Source organism: Schistocerca piceifrons, chromosome 3, assembly GCF_021461385.2.
Source record: "Schistocerca piceifrons isolate TAMUIC-IGC-003096 chromosome 3, iqSchPice1.1, whole genome shotgun sequence".
Taxonomy (NCBI): Eukaryota; Metazoa; Arthropoda; class Insecta; order Orthoptera; family Acrididae; genus Schistocerca; species Schistocerca piceifrons.
In genome coordinates, this window is record NC_060140.1 from 137194047 (window position 1) to 137215817 (window position 21771).

Consider the following 21771-nt stretch of genomic DNA (forward strand, 5'->3'; position numbering starts at 1 on the left):
TTTGAAACACGAACAGCTGATAGCATGAGTTTCTTAGAAGTAGATACCTTAGGGGTTGCGAAGCAACTCAAATCACTTGATACGGGCAAGTCTTCAGGTCCAGATTGTATACCGATTAGGTTCCTTTCAGATTACGCTGATACAATAGCTCCCTACTTAGCAATCATACACAACCGCTTGCTCACCGACAGATCTGTACCTACAGAATGGAAAATTGCACAGGCCAAACCAGTATTTAAGAAGGGTAGTAGGAGTAATCCATCAAACTACAGACCTATATCATTGACGTCGGTTTGCAGTAGGGTTTTGGAGCATATACTGTATTCAACATTATGAATCAGCTCGAAGGGAACGATCTATTGATACGTATCAGCACGGTTTCAGAAAACATCGTACTTGTGCAACGCAGCTAGCTCTTTATTCGCACGAAGTAATGGCCACTATCGACAGAGGATCTCAAGTTGATTCCGTATTTCTAGATTTCCGGAACGCTTTTGACACCGTTCCTCACAAGCGACTTCTAATCAAGCTGCGGGCCTATGGGGTATCATCTCAGTTGTGCGACTTGATTCGTGATTTCCTGTCAGGAAGGACGCAGTTCGTAGTAATAGACGGCAAATCATCGAGTAAAACTGAAGTGATATCAGGTGTTCCCCAGGGAAGCGTCCTGGGACCTCTGCTGTTCCTGATCTATATAAATTACCTGGGTGACAATCTGAGCAGTTCTCTTAGGTTGTTTGCAGATGATGCAGTAATTTACTGTCTAGTAAGGTCATCCAAAGACCAGTATCAGTTGCAAAGTGATTTAGAAAAGATTGCTGTATGGTGTGGCAGGTGGCAGTTGACGCTAAAACGAAAAGTGTGAGGTGATCCACATGAGTTCCAAAAGAAATCCGTTTGAATTCGATTACTCGATAAATAGTACAATTCTCAAGGCTGTCAATTCAACTAAGTACCTGGGTGTTAAAATTACAAACAACTTCAATTGGAACGACCACATAGATAATATTGTGGGGAAGGCGAGCCGAAGGTTGTGTTTCATTGGCAGGACACTTAGAAGATGCAACAAGTCCACTAAAGAGACAGCTTACATTACACTCGTTCGTCCTCTGTTAGAATATTGCTGCGCGGTGTGGGATCCTTACCAGGTGGGATTGATGGAGGACATCGAAAGGGTGCAAAAAAGGGCAGCTCGTTTTGTATTATCACGTAATAGGGGAGAGAGAGTGGCAGATATGATACACGAGTTGGGATGGAAGTCATTAAAGCAAAGACATTTTTCGTCGCTGCGAGATCTATTTACGAAATTTCAGTCACCAACTTCCTCTTCCGAATGCGAAAATATTTTGTTGAGCCCAACCTACATAGGTAAGAATGATCATCAAAATAAAATAAGAGAAATCAGAGCTCGAACAGAAAGGTTTAGATGTTCGTTTTTCCTGCGTGCTGTTCGGGAGTGGAATGGTAAAGAGATAGTATGATTGTGGTTCGATGAACCCTCTATCAAGCACTTAAATGTGAATTGCAAAGTAATCATGTAGATGTAGATATAGTATTAGCAAAATTCAGTGAAACCCTATTTTACACTTTTCAAGGGACTTTCAAGAAATGGTGTAAAATGTGGGAAACTGTAAAAGGTGGGAAATTACTTTTTAAATGGCGAAAGCTCTGTAGGGAAACCCACTCTCCTGCATTTTCATAATTTACCATATGTCTGATATATTTACAGAAAATGGATCAAAATAACCGACAGAAATTAGTTTATTATCTAATAAAGATTTTTTGACTTTGGTGCTTTGTTTAGCTGTCCCTGATACTTCAGCACAATAAGTGGTGCTAAAAATGATGTGTTTTGGAAAGAGGCAGATACAGCAAATTGAGCAACTGCTATATTATTGTTTTTAGTGTCTGTGAGGTAATTGGTGTATTTTGCAATTTTCATATTTATACTTTCACACTACACAAATATGCAATTTAAGTGTTACTAATCACTAAAGATATACACAACAACCATCATTTTTCTCTGTTGATCAATTATGGATATTGGACTTTGGCTGGTCAAATATTTAACAAGGAAATCTGCCATACAGCCATGCAATCTGAGAAGTTACTTTATTTTATTTTCACTACCAGTTTCGGCAATTCAATATGACATCTTCAGGCCCTTCCTTTGGAGGAAGGATTTGAGAATTAGTAACATCCAGAAACAGATGGCTCCAGCATGTCAATATCAATAATCTTTGAGACGTGCATATGGGCCTAGAGAAGGCATACTGAATTGCTGCAAATGGCAGCGAATATAAAATAAAGTAAATTCTCAGATTGCACAGCTGTTTGGCAAATTTTCTTGTTAAATGAACCGTCATTTTTAGTGCAATTTGTCCTGCAAAAATTCTAAGAAAGGTCATGTCAGCAGCTGAACATAGTACCCTAACCATTCAAGAGCTTGTCACGAAAAGTGTGTGAAATATTATAAAGCACATTAAATACGATGTGCGAATAAAGAGATCGAGTTACGCTAAAGATCAGTCTGTCACTCCAGCTTTATTTCACATTCACATTCATTGGCTTTGCCAACGTGCAACTAAACTTTCACTTTCAAACTTAACTAGATTGTGGACTATGCCACAGATCAGTGTCACCATAACCTAGATTATGGGAGAGGTGGTGGGTGGTTACCAACCACACTTAAGCATTTTAAGTACAAATTTTATAAAACATCATTAAATCTTTTATTTACTGTACTTACTTTTAATTTGTATGTCTTACATAAATGTGACATTTTTAACATAGATACAGTAGTCCCTGCTGTTTAATAAAAAGTCCAAAACTATGGGTTGTTTTAAATTTATTTTGGTGAATTTTTTTCAATATGGTTTTCAGATTCATAAACACAATAGAAAGCGTCTGCAGCAGAAATATACTTTTTTATCGTCTTCATTGTTGCATTTACATCTCAATAGACCACGATCATTATCACTATCACTCCATATAATGTCATCATTTTCCTGTGTATGGAAGTCAGTCACATCTTCAACAGAAATATTTTTGACAGTATCAACACTGTCATTACCATGTACAAAATCTTGCACTGGATGCTCGAACTGCAGCTTTTCCCACACTCACATCTGTTATGTCCGATTCATTTTCTTCATCTGTTTGAAGGAATCCCACATTTCAAAAGCAGTTGGAGGTCATGGACTCCTTAACCTCTGGTCATGCTTTGACAATATAGTGGAAGAGATTTAAAACTGACACTTTAAAAGAGGATGGCTCTTTTTCAGCTTTCATCAAAATTTAATGCCTTCTGCACCATGGCTTTTCTGTAATAAGTTTCAAAGGTATGCATATTGACCAACCTGAAGGGCTGCAATTTGCCTGTGCAGTTTGGTGGCAGGAAGCCTAACTCCACATTGCATAAATTTATATTTTTTTGATGTGCAGGAAAACAGTCTACAAACAGGAGAATATTCTTGTTATAGGTTCCCATTCTTGCATCAAAACTATGCACTTGCTTCTTGAATAGTTTCACTTTTATTCACACTTTATTAGCAGCAGTCACATTTTTAAAACAACCTGCATTTTTTTGTTTGCCAGTCACAAAAATTTTAATTTTTTCATAGCCACCAGTATGCGGGCTTAGCATTACTGTAAGGCAAGCTTTACCATGTTTCTTTCCATGGCAATTTTCACCTTTAAGACAAATGTTTTGTATGGAATGATGCTGAAAGAGAGACAAAATTCATCTATGCTGAAGATGTTCTTTGGTTTATAGGTCCCTATAAGTTCTTGTAATCTGCACTCTCCCATTCTCTAACAGTTTACGTTGTTTCTTTCACTACATATAGTTTTGCACACAACATTATACAGCTTCTTTTGAAACTACTGATCCACCTCTTAGATATGGATAAGTCCCCCATTCCCAGCATTCTGCCAATTTCAATGCCTTTTCGCACATCATCACATTGTCAATGAGGATATTCGAAGCATATGCTGTCTGAAACCAGTTTTTTGTAATTTGTTCTAGTTCCATATACTGAGAGTAACTGGCAAATTTTATCTTTTTTTTTTCAATTTGGCCCACTTTTGCTTACACTTTCTAAAACAGAGACTCTGTTTTTGATAATGGTGTTCAGTGGAGGCAGAGCTATCCCTAAACCCTTTAGTTAAAGTAACATGTGTTCTGTGATGAACTTCAATTCTTCTGGGAATTTTTACTTTCTCTTCTATGGAAAGAATTTCCTCATCTCTTTCCATAATATTTACCTTGATAACACTGAGACAGAAAATACTTGAAAGAAACAGCTAGCAATGCAACACTTTGATCACCTATACAAAGCTACGAACAATGCCACACAGTACACACAATCAACTTTTACCACAGCGGTTGGCAGGAGTAGCTACATTAAATGAAATTGACTTGCCTTTTTCTGTAAAGACAGCTTGTCAGTACAGTCAGCGTAGTCAACTTTAGTTAGCATACAACACATTGTCCAGTCATAAACAAACGATAAACTAAACTATACTCTTAGTTGCAGGTAACGGGAAGCGAATGTCCTCTGCTTATGATCATAATCACAGGGAGGCATTAATACTGAACCAATACGGCTAAAATAATGGCAGTATACTACTTTTTGTATACCACATGTCATCAAATACTAAGGTTATTCATGGCAAGAAACAAATGAATATCTTCTGCCAATTTCCGTCAAAACAGTTACTTCCATCAGCCACCCAGGCTGACTAAAACTTGTTGGGGGTAGGAGACAAAGCACTAGTGCCACAAACCGTTCTGAATTTTACCAATTCAGATCTACTGGGTACAGGGGCCAGGACTGAAGAAAATTAAACAAATATTGTTTGGAGACACTACTAAAAGGCGACATTTTGTGTCAATTATGTTAGTTCCCCCCCCCCCCCCCCCCTCCGTTAACATTCTTTCATTAAGCATAAATTAAGGAAAAATTATGACTATGTTAATGCAAAAACAGGTTCCAATTAACATTATGAACATAGGAAATTTGACAGGTGCAATGAAAAAATGCAAACAATGGGAAAAAATTAATTCTAGCAACGTAAAAGTGGAGTTATACTGTAAACTGCAGTATGTAAGACTGGGTGGCTGAGGGAATTTCTAGCAAACAATTGCCAAAGTTCACTAATGCTATGAAGCTAACTACAGTGATATGAAAAGGTTCATTAATGCTATAAAGGTAGCTACAATGACATGAAAAAGTACAACAGAACAGAGGTGGGAAGAGCAGGTACTGCTTACTGGCAGCTGCTGATCACTATGCAGCAACTGAAATTATGGAACAAAAAATAGAGGTCACCAGAGATAAGTGAGACACAGCACAGCAGGTGAATAGTGGATTCAGCAAGAGAACATCAGCATAGTTAACACCTGATAAAAGGACACAGATGGCAAATATGTGCAATCTTTTCTCTCCATTCCAAAGAGAACCCACCACAGCTTAGAAAGCTTGCTGGCAGCTAGGAGCCTTGGGAAATCTATTCCAATTCTCAATATCTCAGCACAGACACTAACAATTGGCAAACTTTAACACGAATTACTCTAGTGAGTCCAGATAAAGGATTAACTCCTCCAGGTAACCATTTACATCCATGAGCTAATATCACAGAAGAAACAAGGAAGGACATCTCACAATTTTGGAGGAAATATCAGTATAAACAAGATACAAAGTAATTAAGACAATCACTGGTCACAATTACAACTGCAGATGACAATCCTCTCAGCTGGATGAACAGCTTACCAAAAGATTCTGTATTCTCTTTTGCCAACTTCAGTTGCAGCATTTTCATATTTTCCCCTTTTGTAAATCCAATTCAATATCTCATGTGTTGCCCACGGCTTTACCTTTTTGTGTTTTTAATCCTCTGCTGCCTGCAGTATTTCATCTCTCAAGGCTACCCATTTGTCTTCTATTGTGTTCCTTACTCCTGTTTCAGTCAAGCACTGCCTAATGATCTCTTTGAAATCCTCAACAATGTTTTGCAGTTTAAAATCTGCTTCTGAAATCTCTGTCCAACCATTATGTAATCTACTTGAAACCTTTCTGTGTCTCTAGGTCTCAATGTACACAACATTCTTTCATGATTCATAAATCTAATGTTACTAATGCTTAAATTGTGCTCTTCTACCTGGCAGCTTCCCTTTCATTCCCCCCCCCCCCCCCCCCCCTAACCAGTCCGTGCTCTCCAACTTTTTTTTCTTTCTTTCCTTCCTTTCCCTATTGTCAAATGGTTCCTACCATTATAAAATTTTCATCTTCCTTAACTATCTGAACAAATCTATTCATCTTATCATATATTCGTTCTCTCTCTTTGTCATCTACAGAGGTATTAGGCACATAAACTTGTACAATTGAGGTGAGTGTTTTGTTTATGTTTACCTTGACAATGATAATGCATTCAGTATGTTGTTCACAATAGCTTACCCACATTCCTGGTTTGTTATTCATTATTAGACTTCCGTTATTTTATAACCTCAACCTATCCATTCCCTCTGAAAAAAAAAAAAAAAAAAATCTCTAGTCTGTCTATTCAATTAAGGGATCTAAGTTTCCATGCTCTGACACATAGGATGCTAGGTTTTTTGTTTTTTTTTTTTCTAATAACAACATCCTTCTGAGTAGTACCCACCTGAGGATCCAAATGGGGGAATATCTTACCTTGGAGATGGGCCAGTTCAAGAATTTTTTTCCTCACAAGTGACTTCTTGTCTGGCAAGTGCCCCGCCCCCCCCCCCCCCTCCCCTCAAACCTCATACACTTTCATCTGTGTCAATTTGCCTACTAATTGTGATACTAACTGATTACAAATCTTACACTTGGGTACCGCTGGCACCCACCTCAGCTTGGTGCCCCAAGTGGCACTTTGCGTTACTTGGGTCTTAAACCGGTCCTGGTCTCTGGCATATTTTAAGCAAGAAAATACCATCATTAAGCTATACAGTAGAGGTACATATAAAGAGAATTAACAGCCTTAAGTTCCCCTTGCGTCCAGCCGTTCACAGTAGCTACATAGCAAGGCTATGTTGGCTAACATTACAAGGCAAGATCAAGTATCCAGACTGCTGCTCCCTGCAACTACTGATGAGACTTTGCCCCTCTTCAGGAACAACAGGTTAGTTTGGCCTCTCCACAGATAGTCCTCTGTTGTTATTGCACCTTTAGTGGAACTATTTGTATTGTGGAGGCACGAAAGCCATACCACCTTGGCAAGATCCATGGTTCCTGAAGAAGAAACCTAGTGTTCCAAAATATACACACTTTTCAAGCCATGAAGAAAATACATTACAAGGTGCTTAACATCATAATGTCATTATTAATTTATATAACTACATATTTATTTCATTTTTACACGCTTATAAATTGAAACCTGAGCCTGATGTGACAAATACTTTATTTGCAATTTGTTTCAGTCATACGTTGCATTATTTTTGGCAAACCATGAATATCTGCACAGACTTTCGTTTTTGTTATAATGCACAAATGCTTAAATGTTGATACTGGACCTGATGGTGATATTGTGTGATTAAAATTTGTTACAAATAAATTATTTGGCATTAGAATTTTGAATGACTTTGAATAAATTTTCTTTTCTTTTTAAGCATTGTTTATTATTATGCCACATTCTGACCTATTATTTCTGATGAAAATACAATTAAAAAGTCTTCCTTTTGTTAAGATTTTGGCATATGTATTCCTGCACGGCTGACAGCAAATTAAAAACATAGTAATGTATCAGTTCAGAAGAAAACTTCCAAAGCACAATACAAGTAGCCCAGATTGTGACAGCAGCTGTTTATTATGAGTACAGCATGCACGGCCTACACTAACACATTTTTAGAAAGGCTTTATTTAAATTTTTTATAATCATAAAAGTTCCCATAAATTTTAAAGGCACATTTACTTGCATGCAATTTTTGAAGAACCACTTATTAACATGGTTCACTTGAAAGATTGAGAATTTCATGTAGCAAATAAATACTTACATAATCAGATTCTTTAACGTTACAAGCTGACAGTAAGCCTGAATTTTGTGGCAGTATTCTCTTCTCCTTTCTTGCTGCACTACGACTGGCACATTCACTCTCATGTGACCTCCGATCATCATCGGAATCAGTATCTCCAGCAGATGTATTATTTTCTTCCTCATTCTCTGTATTTTCTTCCTCATTCTCTGCAATATCTTCCTCATTCTCATCACTGGGGCAGTACTCACTTTCACTTGAAGAAATATCACTATCACTGCTATCATCCTTGGTCATTTGTACAATCTCTACAACATAAATAGGGAGAATAGTGTGAAAGACCATTAATAAACAGAAGAACTTCACTGTTACATGCTACATAATTTACGTGTGTATTGATCTTTTTTTCTTTGCTCACAAAACAGCAGGGTGACAAAACTGTCAATAGATTATGCACTATTTTTTGAATAAGGTGAAACACCAAGACTGAGATGTGTGACCACAATGAAATTTATTCCACCAGTTAAGGATAGGATGCTACACCAATGATTAGCATTACAGATCTGTACATGCACTATGACTGTGGAGATACAGTATGGAGTAGTGCCAAAATGTCCTGCAATCAGAGCCGCTAGATGACATGGCATAGAATCAAAGAGCACCAGAAGAGCAACTCTGCCACACGATAAGTAGGCATGTCCACAAAGTATCAAATGTGGCTGCAGGAGGACCTGAACGAACAAGCTGCTGTCCAACCATATCCCAGACATGTTCGATGGGCGACATATCAGGCAAATAGGCAAGCCACGGAAGCATTGGTACCTGTCATTCTTTGATCAAGGCTTGCACATTCCTCAGCTCATGCGACCGGGCATTGTCCTGCTGAAATTGGCATGTGGAATGGCCTGCAGGAGGGGCAGTGACTCGGGCTGTAAAACGTCCCTGATGTAGCAGCTGCTGTTCAGATTGTCCTCAAGACATTGGAGGCAAGATCAGGCATTGTAGGCAATGGTGCCCCAAACCAACATACTCGACATTTGTCTGCTATGTCGCTCAGCAATACAGTCTGTCCAATTGCGTTCATCACAGGGGTATCAAACGTGTATGTGGTCATCACTTCAGGACAAGTCTGAGTGGGATTCATCTGAAAACCTTCACTCATGAAGAGCGAAATTCCAAAGATCGCATGTCCGTACAGTTCACAGGCCCACTTGTACAGGCGACCTGGTGGGTCAGCCACCTGGCACACTCTGGTAAGCCACCAAGGAAACAGTATTGTTTAAGTGATCGCAAATGAGTGCCTGGCCTATTCTGTAACGTGTTCTACTGTTGTCGAGCAAATTTGTTCAGTGTTATGCTGTATCTTACTTGTTACTCTATAACGTACTATGTCAAATAAACCGTGTTTGTTCTTGCTTTAGCAAAATTGGCGACGAGTGACGATTACGTTTTCTCTGCGTGCTAGTGTCAGTGCTAAGTCACCCAACACTCATCTCGATGGAACAAATACTCCAATGTATCATAGCCCAGCAGCAAAGTATCCTGGAACAACAGCAGGCTCTCATCACTGCTGCCAGTCAGGCAGCCTCTGTGTGTTCGCAGCAGGTTACTCTCCCATCTGTGTCACCATTGCCCTTTCCAGCATACGATAAATTGGCTGAAGATTGGGACTCCTATGAGATACGGTTATGCCAACATTTCCAGGTTTTTCAAATGGGTGATGCAAACCTGTGTAGGGCTTTCTTTCTTTCCTGGCTTTCGCCACACATTTATCAGTTGCTGTGCCAACTTGTGCCTTTACAAGACCTGGCCAGCTTATCATTTGATGAAATGTGCAAGCTTCTCCCAACCTATTACTGTAACAGAATGCATGTCGTGGGAATGTGTGTAGAATGTTACCAAACCAATCTCACAAAGCCTGTGCTGCAGAATTACGTGGGCTGAGCTGTCACTGTAAGTTTGTCACTAGTACCTATCACGAATCCCACGCTGATCACATGGTACATCATGATATTATTCGTCTGACTCTGGATAGGGAAGTCCATGAAAAAGCACTTCAATGTGAGAATCTGATGCTTACAGATGTGCTGAATATAGCACAGACCTTTGAAGTGTCATGGGCCGCAGGTGATCAGATTGCTTTGTGAGGGGAGTTATCGGAAGTTACTCAATCAACCCCAGTTCAGCAGGCTGCAAGTGTTCAGGATGATGGGAAAGCCACTGCAGCAGTACAACCTTCGACTCAACATAGCATGAGGCAGCGTCAGTTACAGCCACACCAGCAACAGGCCACATCACAGCATCAGCCACATGCCACCCTTCCGTTTTGCTTGTACTGCTTCATCCAACATGAGCGTGCTTTGTGCCCTAAGCATTGGGCTGTTTGGAACAAGTGTTGAAAGAAAGGCTGCACTGCATCGGCGTGTAACTCCACTTCAAATGTGGCGGACACAGTAGTACCAATGGACATAAACTGCACCTCTACAATGGCTGTCTCCCTGAACAAAGTGTTTATTGGCTTGAGTGTGTTAAATAAACCACTAAAAATGCAAGTGGACACAGGAGCTGCAGTGACTTCAGTAAACGCACGACTGTACATGGACCTGGACTCTCCTCCCCTCACACAGATTTCACAGAATTTGATTAGCTACCATTAACAGCAGATTCCGATCCTAGCTCAGCTCTCCACCCGTCTCTCACAAATCTGTTTTTTATCCCCTCACTTTCCTTGTTGTGGATCATTCCCATACTGCAGACCTGTTGGGGTCAGCTGCATTTAACTGTTCCAGTTTCTCTACTGACAATGAGGTAAAGTTAGTGTTAGAACAAGTTCCGTACCCACAACTGGGTTCCCTCTGATCTGAGTTTTCACCTCCGTTTTCCCCTGGGTTCAGTTGTGCTACCAGTGTTCAGGTCCACATTACCATGAAAGAGCCTGCCCGCCCTTGCTTTTTTGGGCTCAGGAGATGCCTGTCGCACTGTGCGACACTGTCAAGGCAGAATTAGAATGTCTGATGACGCTCAATGTCATTCAGCCTATCTCCTCCAGTGAATGGGTTACGGCACTGATCATCATTTGGAAGCCAATGGGTAATTTTCACCTCTGCAGTGACTTCAGTGTCATGATTAATGCACAGTTCGTAATAGATACATGCTCTTTGCCCCACTCTGATGAGTTGCTCCCAAAATTATCAGGTGGCCACTACTTTTCCAAGATTGATTTGTTGGAAGCATATCTCCAGTCCCCTTGGATGAGATCACTAAGTGCCTTCTCGTTGTCAATACACCTTTCGGCCTATACCAGTATTAATGCTTGCCTTTTTGGCTTTTGGTATCACTAGCACACGCGCAATTTTTCAGCATTTTTTACAAAAATGGCTGCATCAATTACTTCAACAATATCGTTGTTTTGGGTTCCTCCACTGAATACCACCTTAGCAACCTCTGATTGCTGTTTCCTGTTTTGCAGTCTGCAGCCCTCAAGTACAATCTTGCCAAATCTCATTTTTTTTTCAGCCGTCAATTGAGTACCTAGGTTTTGAGGTTTCTTGCACAATGGTAAAGGTGTTGTGTCACCATGCAGACATAATTGTGGCTTTGCTGCAACCGCCCTCCATTAAGAAGATGCAGGCATTTCTAGGTAAAGGTGTGTACTACCATAAGTTTTTGCTGGATGCATCCAATGTTGCTCAGCCCCTGCATGCACTTTAGCATAAAGCTGTGCCTTTTTTCTGGCCCCCAGCTTGTGACCAAGCATTTGTTTTGCTTCAATCTAAGCTTCAATCTGTCCCGTGTCTGACCACTTTTCAGCCAGGTCAGCATCTTGTGCTGGCTACAGGTGCCTCTCAGCGCGATGTTGGCGTACAAATAAGCAGACTGGTCTGAATGACTCATTGCTAATGCTTCTAAGTCCTGCTCAGCAGCAGAATTCTCAGATTGAAAAGGAAGCTTCCAGCAACTTCCCTCAAGAAATTTCACAACTTCTTGTATGGTTCTAAGTTCCACTTGATCATGGATCACAATCTGTTGGTTGCTCTTTTTAATCCTTCAGCTCCCATGCTGGACAAGGTAGCACATTGTTTGTAGTGGTCGGCTCTCTTCCTCTCCTGTTTTCATTATCAGATCCATTAAAGGCTGATGGCGCAACACATCAACACCGATGCCTTATCCCACCTTCCAATCAAGCTGGACTTGGTATTCAATCAAGACGAGCTGCTTTGTTTCTATACAGACAATGAGAACCAGAACACGGTCAATGGTTTTCCCACCACTAGTGCCACAATAGCACCGCCCATTGCTGAGGACCCTGTACTTAATCGTGTTCTCTCTTTTGTGCAGCCGAATGGTCATAAAAAATCCTCGGGCTGTGCCTCAGATCCCTTGGATAATTACTTCTCCCTCCAACACTGCCTTTCTGTGTTTGACAGGGTTCTTTTGCTAGCTACAAAGGATGTTGTCCCCCAGGTTGTGATTGCCACTTCCTTATGCCGCAATGTACTGTAGTTTCTGCATGTTAGCCATTGGGGGACCTCTCACACCAAAGCTTTGCCCTGCGGGCATGTCTACTGGCTGGGCAGCATAGATGGAGACATTACATGGCTTCTTGCCACTTGCACTCACTATGTACAGTTACAGGCAGCTCTGCAGGCATCTTTTTTTCCCCTCTGGCCAACATCGCAGCACCTGTGGGCGTATCTATATGTTGATTTTGCTGGACTCTTCCTAAATCAGTATTAGTTAATTGTAGTGGATGGCTGTTCCAAGTTCCCTTACAAGGCGCATTGTCTGTCCACATCCAGATCGGCCACTATTTCAGCCCTGTCTAAGATTTTTGCAACTGAGGAACTTCCATATACCATGGTTACCAAAATTGGCCCCTGTTAGTTTCTTGAGAATTTACATCTTTTAGTCGGGCTAATGATGTTTACCATCTCACAGCTCCCATTTCATCCTCAATCTAATGGGGAGACTGACTTCATGGTTCGGACATTTAAAACTCAGATGTGGAAGTATGTATGTGGCAGATCCTGTGAAGCTGCTTCTGACCATTTTTTGAACTTGTACCATTTCACTCTGGTGGGACAGGAGCTCAGCAGATCTGCTACATAGACGCCAACCACAGCCCTTGCTTCACCTGCTGCATCCAACGCCACATCCTCTGGCACTGTCGGCTCCACGATGGGCGCACCTCTCTGGGCTCATGGTTTTGGCCACCGGCCAAACTGGGTTCCTGCTATCATCGAGCATCACTGGGGCTAATGCCTACGCATCATCCACACTCCAGACAGGCGGACATCTAGTCACTTCAACCACTGCCTCCCATGTCCCCATTACCACCAATGACTGCTCCTGTGTCACAGACGGTTCAGTTCGCACCGCAGCGGCAGGTCACTGCCTGGCAGATCACCATCTGGGGTTCCTGCCTCCGCCCCCACTTCTCAAACGCCATCGCCGGTGCAGCCCCCACTGCACCTGACACTGCAGCCACCACTGCCTCTGTGGTTGGGTCCTCCGGCACCATCCACTGACGTCAATGAGGATGTCACTATGGAACACAGTCCCAGGTCCTGCTCTACGCCCTCTCATGGGAGATCACCTTGGTCAGCCCCATGGCACGCTCTTATGAGCCGTCAACGAAACAGTATTAGTTAAGCAATCACAAACAAGTTCTCGGCCTTTTCTGAACTGTATTACTGTTGTTCAGTCAATGTGTTCACTGCTATGCACAACCTGTATCTTACATGTAGCTCCTATAAAGTACTGTGTTTCCTAAATCATGTTTGTTCTTGCTACAGCAACTATATTTTGCCACACAACATGCCAGAGTAGCATTCAGTGTTGGCATTCAAGTACCAATTGCAGTTTGCCACGTTGGCGAATTATAGTCTATGGGAACCTACACAATAGCATGCGTGCCACCAGTCCACGCCACAGAAGACAAAACTGAACTATCAACGTGGACATGACCACACCTACTGAGTGCTCAAATGTTGCACCAACACTATGGACGATGCTGTCCTGTCTCTTATGGCCAAGCAGATAATGTGGCGATCATCTCACACTACAGTCGCACTGTGTTATCCAGTACTCTGTCAGCAACGTGTGAGCCCCTCTCCTCTCCACTGGTTCCACTTATGCCTGATTGTTGAAGCAGCGTGCCTTGTGGGAGCTGCAGTGTCATGGAACAAAAGACTCACCTCCCAGAGACCAATCATTCTGCCCCGTTCAAACACACATGCCGATATTCTACCCCGTGATGTCAGCTAGGCGTAGTAGCACCTGGTAACCTGTTTCCACTTTGTATGACAGCTCCACACCAACTGAGCATTGGGTAACACTGATCTGTCCAGTCACACAAAAGAGGATGCTGTTGTTGGGCCTCCATGCATTCTGCCATTTAAATTACTTATTGTTCCACTGTTCCACACGTTCTCTTACCGTGGCATGTTCCACACCATAGCTCCTGAGTGTTTCACTTTTTACAAACAGTAGTGTACATCGCAGCAGAACAGTTTGTTTATTTCCGAATCTATTGTCTCTCTTGGGAAAAGGCCAATAATCTTATCTTCATTAATGACATTCCACCATCTCTGTTTACTTTATCAACACGGTTTTGGTGAATAGTTCTCAGTGACAAAGATTTTTCTCTCAAGGTGTACCCATAACGGCAAAGCTCTGTTCACTCATTCTGTCGTTGGTGACAGGACTAAGTAGGGAACTGTTAATCTCAAACAGAGAACCTGCATTTACATGGCATCTCAGTAGTCACTATTATTACCTAGTTTTTAAAATGACATAGTGCAACTGCATGAACAACGATCTTTTATATTTCAACTATAAAACACACTCCCATGACTGTCATAAGACCTCCCAGATAGTACCCAGGTGCCTTTCAGTCTAGCTTATTGATCATGTTACTGTCACAACTTTATTGTTGTTTTCCTTATACTGATGAGAGAATTATATAAATTCTTGAAATTCAAATTCAAGTGGACTTTGAAAGAGAAAAAGAGGGGGGGGAGAGAGAGAGAGAGAGAGAGAGAGAGAGAGAGAGAGATAGGAGTTGTTCCTCCAGTCATCAAGATCAACTAATGGTCGCAGAATGTAGACCAAATATGATTGCACATATTAATGTGCCACTGAATGAACATTTTACCTCATTCCACTGCTAATCTGCTAATCTTTGTAACACAGTCAAAAAAAAAAAAAGGGTAGTGAATGGGTGCAGTTAAACAGAACAGATTTTACTTAAGGGAGGAAAGGAAAGGAGAGGGGGTTTGGAAAGGGAACGTAGAGGGTGGAGGGGGCAGTGACAGGTCACCCAGACCTGAAGTTAGGGGGATCCCATCTGTTATAAGGTTCCAGGAACAGGCGGAACACCCTTTAACTTATTGACAATAATACCTCTCTCCTTCCAAAAGAAGTAATATGTGTGTTCCAAAAGCTATGAGTACTGTCCTTTATATAAAGTTCATATGAAGCGTTTCTATCAGCAATACTGAGAGATGTATCTCCTCAAATTAAGTTCTGTTCATTCGTTCTTTTTTATTTTAATGAACTTCTGAAATGAATTTTTATTTTACACAGGTTAATCTTTACTGCTGTTTGAAGTTACAGTGTTACCTAGACATTCTCTATCATTCTTAGAATCTATCTCCCACAAATCTTGCAAGAGGCTCAAAAAATGGATAAATATATTTTAATATTGAGGTAAATGCTTTACACAGGCTGACATCAACCTATAGGGCAGTCAGTATGGTGTGGTGCAGTGAAGCCAGTATGCAATAAACAACAGATATATGTTTATACTCCATAAACCACCTTACAGTTATGACAGAAGATACTTTGTACCAGTATTATAGAGGTTCTCTGGCCTATTCCATCTACACAGTGAGTGAGGACAAAAAACATATGTCTCTCAGTTATTGCCCTAAAGTCTTTATCTTACTCTTGAAACTCCTACACAAGATGGATGCAGAAGAATTTTTTAACAAGAGACACTAAGTCACAGACAGGAACAATGAAAAGACTGTTATTCACATACTATGAGAAAAAAAGATCCTTCTTTCGAAATAGAAAACATACATACATACATACATACATACATACACAACCCACACATACTGGTCTTTTCATACTTTTGCAAAAGCTACACCTGTCACAATTTTAGCACCCTGTGCTGGAAGTTGTTATGCCTACTTGATAAGATCTCCAAATGCTGGCCACGTGGGGTGGCCACGCAGTTTGAGGCACCATGTCACGGATTGCACGACCCCTCCCACCGGAGGTTCAAATCCTCCCTCAGGGGGGTGTGTGTGTGTGTGTGTGTGTGTGTGTGTGTGTGTGTGTGTGTGTGTTTGTTGTGTCCTAAGCATAAGTTAATTTATGTTAGGTTAAGTAGTGTTTAAGTTTAGAGACTGATGACCTCAGCAGTTTTGTCCCTTAGGAATTCACACACATTTCCAAATGCTGGAGTAGCACTCTGGAATTAGTTGGATTAACATATAATGTATGCCACTTCCTTTACTGATACAATGAACTTTCATAAAACCTTTCCAACAAATCTAAGTTTCCCATTCACCTTCACTACTGTTGATACGACTCACTCATCTCATTCCATATTAATTTCCAATAGCTCCCCTAAATATTTAACATATGTTATGGGCTCCATTAATTTACCACTAATCTCAAATATTACTGGATTCTCTCCCTGTCACAGGCATTATTTTACACTTACCTACTTTTAAAGCAAACTGCCCTCCATTGTACCAAGTGGAAATTCATTACAAGTCATTTTCATTTCCTTACAATTATTAATGATAGATAACAGCTCATCAGTTAGAAGTCTGTTCAAACTAACTTGTAAATCACTTATTTATACTGAGGATACTGGCACTTCTGTTGAACTTTCTTGGAATGTGGGCGATGTTACTTGTGTGTGTGTTCAACATTCACCATCCATCCAAACACTATGGTTTCTCTCGTTGTTGTTCTTGGTGTTGGTGTTGTTGCTGTTGCTGTCATGGTAGTCTTCATTCCAAAGACTGGTTTGATGCAACTCTCCATGTCAGTTCATCCTGTGCAAGTCTCTTCATATCCACATAACTACTGCTACTTCCAGCCATTTGAATCTGCTTACTATCTTCAAGCCTTGGTTTCTCTCTATGTTTTTACCATCTGAACTTCCCTCCAGTGGCAAACTGATGATGCCTCGATGCCTCAGGATGGGTACTATCAACCGATCCCTTCTTTCGGTCAAGCTGTGTCATAAATTTCTTTTTTCCTCGAATCTAATCTACTGTCTCCTTATTAGTTATTCAATGTATCCATCAAATCTTCAGTACGGTATTCTTTTATACCACCAAGTTTCAAAAGCTTCTATTCTCTTCTTGTCTGAAATGTTCAGCAACCACATTTCACTTCTGTACAATGTTGCAATCCATACTAACATCCCCAGAAGTCTTCCTGGCATTTAAATTTTAATTAGACATTAACAAATTTTTCTTTTTCAAAAATGCTATTCTTGCTGTTGCCAGTCTGCATTTCATACCTTCTCTACTTCTGCTATCATCAGTTATTTTGCTGTCCAAATAGCAAAATTCATCTTTCTTATTTCATTTTCTAATCTACAAAGGGCATTCAAAAAGTTTTGCACAGTCATCTCTAATTTTTTAATTTTTTGCAGGAGAAAAATGAAATTTTTTGTGAACATACTTGGAACATTTAGCTATAAGTTGGTATATAAAAATATTTTCTTTTATTTACAGGTGAGCCATAATGGACCACAAAGTAGATGTCAGGTTGAACAACGGTCTGCGATGGACTTCCTCTTCAAGACCGGCAATGACTCTGCCACATTGGTTCACAGGAATTTGCTCCCTGTTTATGGGGAGGACACAGTGGATTGCAGCAGTATCCAGCGGTGGTTGCAGAGGTTTAAAGAAGGTGATTTCTCTCTACACGATGCAGTAGACCATCGACGGCAGTGAGTGATGTGAGTAAGGACACCATTGATCAAATCATCAAAAATGACAGATGTGTGATGACACAACAGCTTGCTGAAATGACTCGTTTGTCATTGGGTAGCGTGGTATCACTGGTACAGTCACTAGGGTACAGAAAAATCTGCGCATTGGGTGCCTAGATTATTGACAAGAGAAATGAAAACAATGAAGAAGAATGCATGTGAGGATCTCATGAAGACCTTTACTGAAGAGTGGGAGCAGCATTTTGATGGCATCATTACTCAGGATGAAAAATGGTTGCTTTTGTCTGAACCTCAGAGCAAAACCCAATCCATGGAGTGGCATCATCCGGATTCCCTTCGAAAGAAGAAACCACGACTTTCATGAACAGCAGGCCAAAAGGTGATGGCCTCCTTCTGTGATCAGTGTGGTGTCATTTTCATTGACTTTTCGGAATCCGGTTCCACAATTAAGTGGGACCGTTACTGTTTGTCATCGGACAAGCTGCGACATGCCATCAAGACCCACACACCACAGCTTCAGGGTCAGCTCATCAGACTACACCATGACAATGCCAAACCCCATACAGCCCTTATGATGCAGGAGAAAATCAGGAAAATGGGTTAGAAAATTGTTCCTCTCCTAATTACAGTCCCTACTTGGCTCCATCTGATTTTTACCTCTTTGGTCGTCTGAAGGTCCACCTGCATGGTAAAACATTTGATAGTGATAAAGACCTTATTTCCTGTGTCAAGCGATGGTGTAAAAGTCAGTCCCCAGAATTTTACCAAAGTGCATTTACATCACGGAAAGAATGTTGGTCCAGATGCATCACAGCTGACGGAAGCTACATTGAGTAGGCTCAATGTATAGCTAAATGTTCCAAGTATGTTCACAAAAAAATTCATTCTCCTCCAGCAAAAAATAAAAAAAAATTAGAGACTACTATGCAAAACTTTTTGAACGCCCTTTGTAATTCCCTCAGTATCACCTGTTTTAATTCAATTGTATTCCATTACTCTTGTTTTAATTGCATTACAGTTAATATTATAATTGACAAGTCTTACAAATTTTGTGCTACTCTAAATAGAATATGAACAAATTGTAGCAGATGTGCTGACTCCTTGTACAGATGGGGCAAAAAAAAGCTTCTCCCCAGTGAGACTGTAGCACTCCTAGGCAAACTGTAAAACATACAGTTGAAGATTGCCCACTGACAGCCTTCATGGGTGACTTCCAAATTCTTGTACACTGCTGAAAAGGTGGTAGAATACATCATCGACGTGGACATTCGGCTGTAGTTAAGTTCTCATATATTTTGTAGTTGTACATATTTTATGTAAGTCTACATATTTTTTTTCTCTTTATATATGACTTAAATGTCTTATATGGATTTTTGATATCTGTACTGTAGACTACTCATAAGTAATTAATTCAAATGATGGAAGCCATACACTAAATAAATAAATCTTATAACCTCTTTCCGAGACACTATATATCCTGTTTAACTGCTCTTCTAAATCCATTGCCGTCTCTGTCAGGATTACAGTTATCACTGACAAACCTCAAAGTTTTTATTTCTTCGCCCAGAACATCAATTTCCTTTCCAAATTTCTCACTGGTTTCCTCTACTGCTTGCCCTCCGTACTGATTGAACAGCGCTGAGAATAAGCTACAGCCCTATCTGTCACCCTTCTCCACAACTGGTTCCCTTTCACATCCAGCCACTGCAGTCTGGTTCCTGTTCAAGTTGTACATACCTTACAGTGCCTTTATCCCAACTACTTTCAGAATTTCAAAGAAAGTGATTTAATAAACCAGGTCAAAATATTTCTCTAAATCTGGTTTCAGTTCAGACAAATGTTTCCTTCCATTGTAATAGAAATTTATACACAGCAGGAAATGTCATATTTTTGAAAACAGCTTTATCTGATTCATCTTCCAAAAAAGTCACTACAACAGTTACAGATACAGCTGTTGGAGTTGCAGCAAATGACCACATAAACAGCTATGTGACAGCATACTTATCAGGAAAGCACTGCTACAGCATGGTGCACTCCACAGAAAGATCACAATGAAAGCCCAAAAAGAAAACAGTACAAACTGACTAATCACAGAACCAGTTTCAATATTCAGGCCAATTGGAGAAAACACATTGGTTAGTAAACGAAACACAGAAAAGTGAAAGTTTCGCATAATTGTTTCGGTAAACAGCGTACTGCTTCCAAAATGAATAGTCTGATGTGTCTGAAATAAAGTTTACAGTCAACAAGTATTAACATGTATTATGACTGCGCAGTGAGACATGGACTATCAATGCAAATATCATTCAAAACCTAAGGGATACTCAGCAAGTAATGGATCATGGGAAATACTTGAGTGGAAAACGTATTTATGACTGTACTGAAAATGAAACAGAGGCAGGGAATACACAGCCAACCAAAAGGGTGGATGGTTCACTTTTACCACATTCTAAGGCACTGTGCTATTTGCTACTCTGCAGATGACAAACTTGCAGCCATACACACTAACAAATCATGTACACACAGCCTGCATACTACACTGAAGAGGCAAAGAAACTGGTACACCTGCCTAATATCATGTAGGACTTCCACATGCACGCAAAAGTGCCGCAACATGACTTGGCATGGGACTGACTGATGTCTGAAGTAGTGCTGGAGGGAACTGACACCACGAGTCCTGCAGGGCTGTCCATAAATACATAAGAGTATGAGGGGGTGGAGATCTCTTCTCAACAGCACGTTGCAAGGTATCCCACATATGCTCAATAATATTCATGTCTGAGAAGTTTGGTGGCCAGAGGAAGTGTTTAAAAGCAGAAGAGTGTTCCTGGAGTCACTCTGTAGCAATTCTGGATGTGTGAGGTGTCACACTGCCCTGCTGGAATTGCCCAAGCCTGACGATATGCACAATGGACATGAAAGGATGCACGTGATCAGACAGGATGCTTACCGAAGTGTCACCTGTCAGAGTTGTGTATAGACGTATCAGGGGTCCCACATAGTTCCAATTGCACACGCTGCACACCATTACAGAGCCTCCACCATCTTGAACAGTCCCTTGCTGACATGCAGGGTCCATCAGTTCATGAGGTTGTCTCCATACCCATACATGTCCGTCCACTCCATACAATTTAAAATGAGACTCGTCCCACCAGGTAACATGTTTCCGGTCCTCAACAGTCCAGTGTTGGTGTTGATGGGCACAGATGAGGTGTAAAGCTTTGCGTCGTTTAGTCATCATGGATAAACGACTGGGCCTTCGGTTCCGAAAGCCAATATCAGTAATATCGTTGAATGGTTCTCACACTGACACAAACCCAGCACTCAAATCTGCAGCAATATGTGGAAGGGCTGCACTTCTGTCGTGCTGAACGATTTTCTTCAGTCATCGTCAGTCCCTTTCTTGCAGGATCTTTTACTAGCTGCAGAGATAACAGAGATTTGATATTTATCTGAATTCCTGATACTCACAGTACACTCGTGAAATGGTCGTACGGGAAAATCACCACTACATCACTACCTCGGAGATGCTGTGCCCCATTGCTCATGCGCCAACTATAACACCACGTTCAATCTCACTCAAATCTTGATAACCTGCCATTGTAGCAGCAGTAACCACTGTAACAACTGTGCCAGACTCTTCTTGTATTATATAGACGTAGCCGACTGCAGCACCATATTCTGCCTTTCTACATATCTCTGTAGTTGAATTCGCATGACTAAACCAGTTTCTCTGGCACTTCAGTGTAGCTTGCTATATATCAATTTGATGGAAACAGCGCAGACA

General features: G+C 40.9%; 1 protein-coding gene across 4 annotated transcripts in view; it reads right to left on the reverse strand.

The window, feature by feature from the left end:
• LOC124788284 (origin recognition complex subunit 2) overlaps positions 1–21771 on the reverse strand; it is a 107470-nt gene that overhangs the window by 53064 nt on the left and 32635 nt on the right. For all 4 annotated transcript variants that reach the window (XM_047255513.1, XM_047255515.1, XM_047255514.1 and 1 more), the window contains one exon: positions 8018–8304. In XM_047255513.1, coding sequence (XP_047111469.1) covers positions 8018–8304 — 287 coding nt within the window. The remainder of the gene's footprint in view (positions 1–8017; positions 8305–21771) is intronic.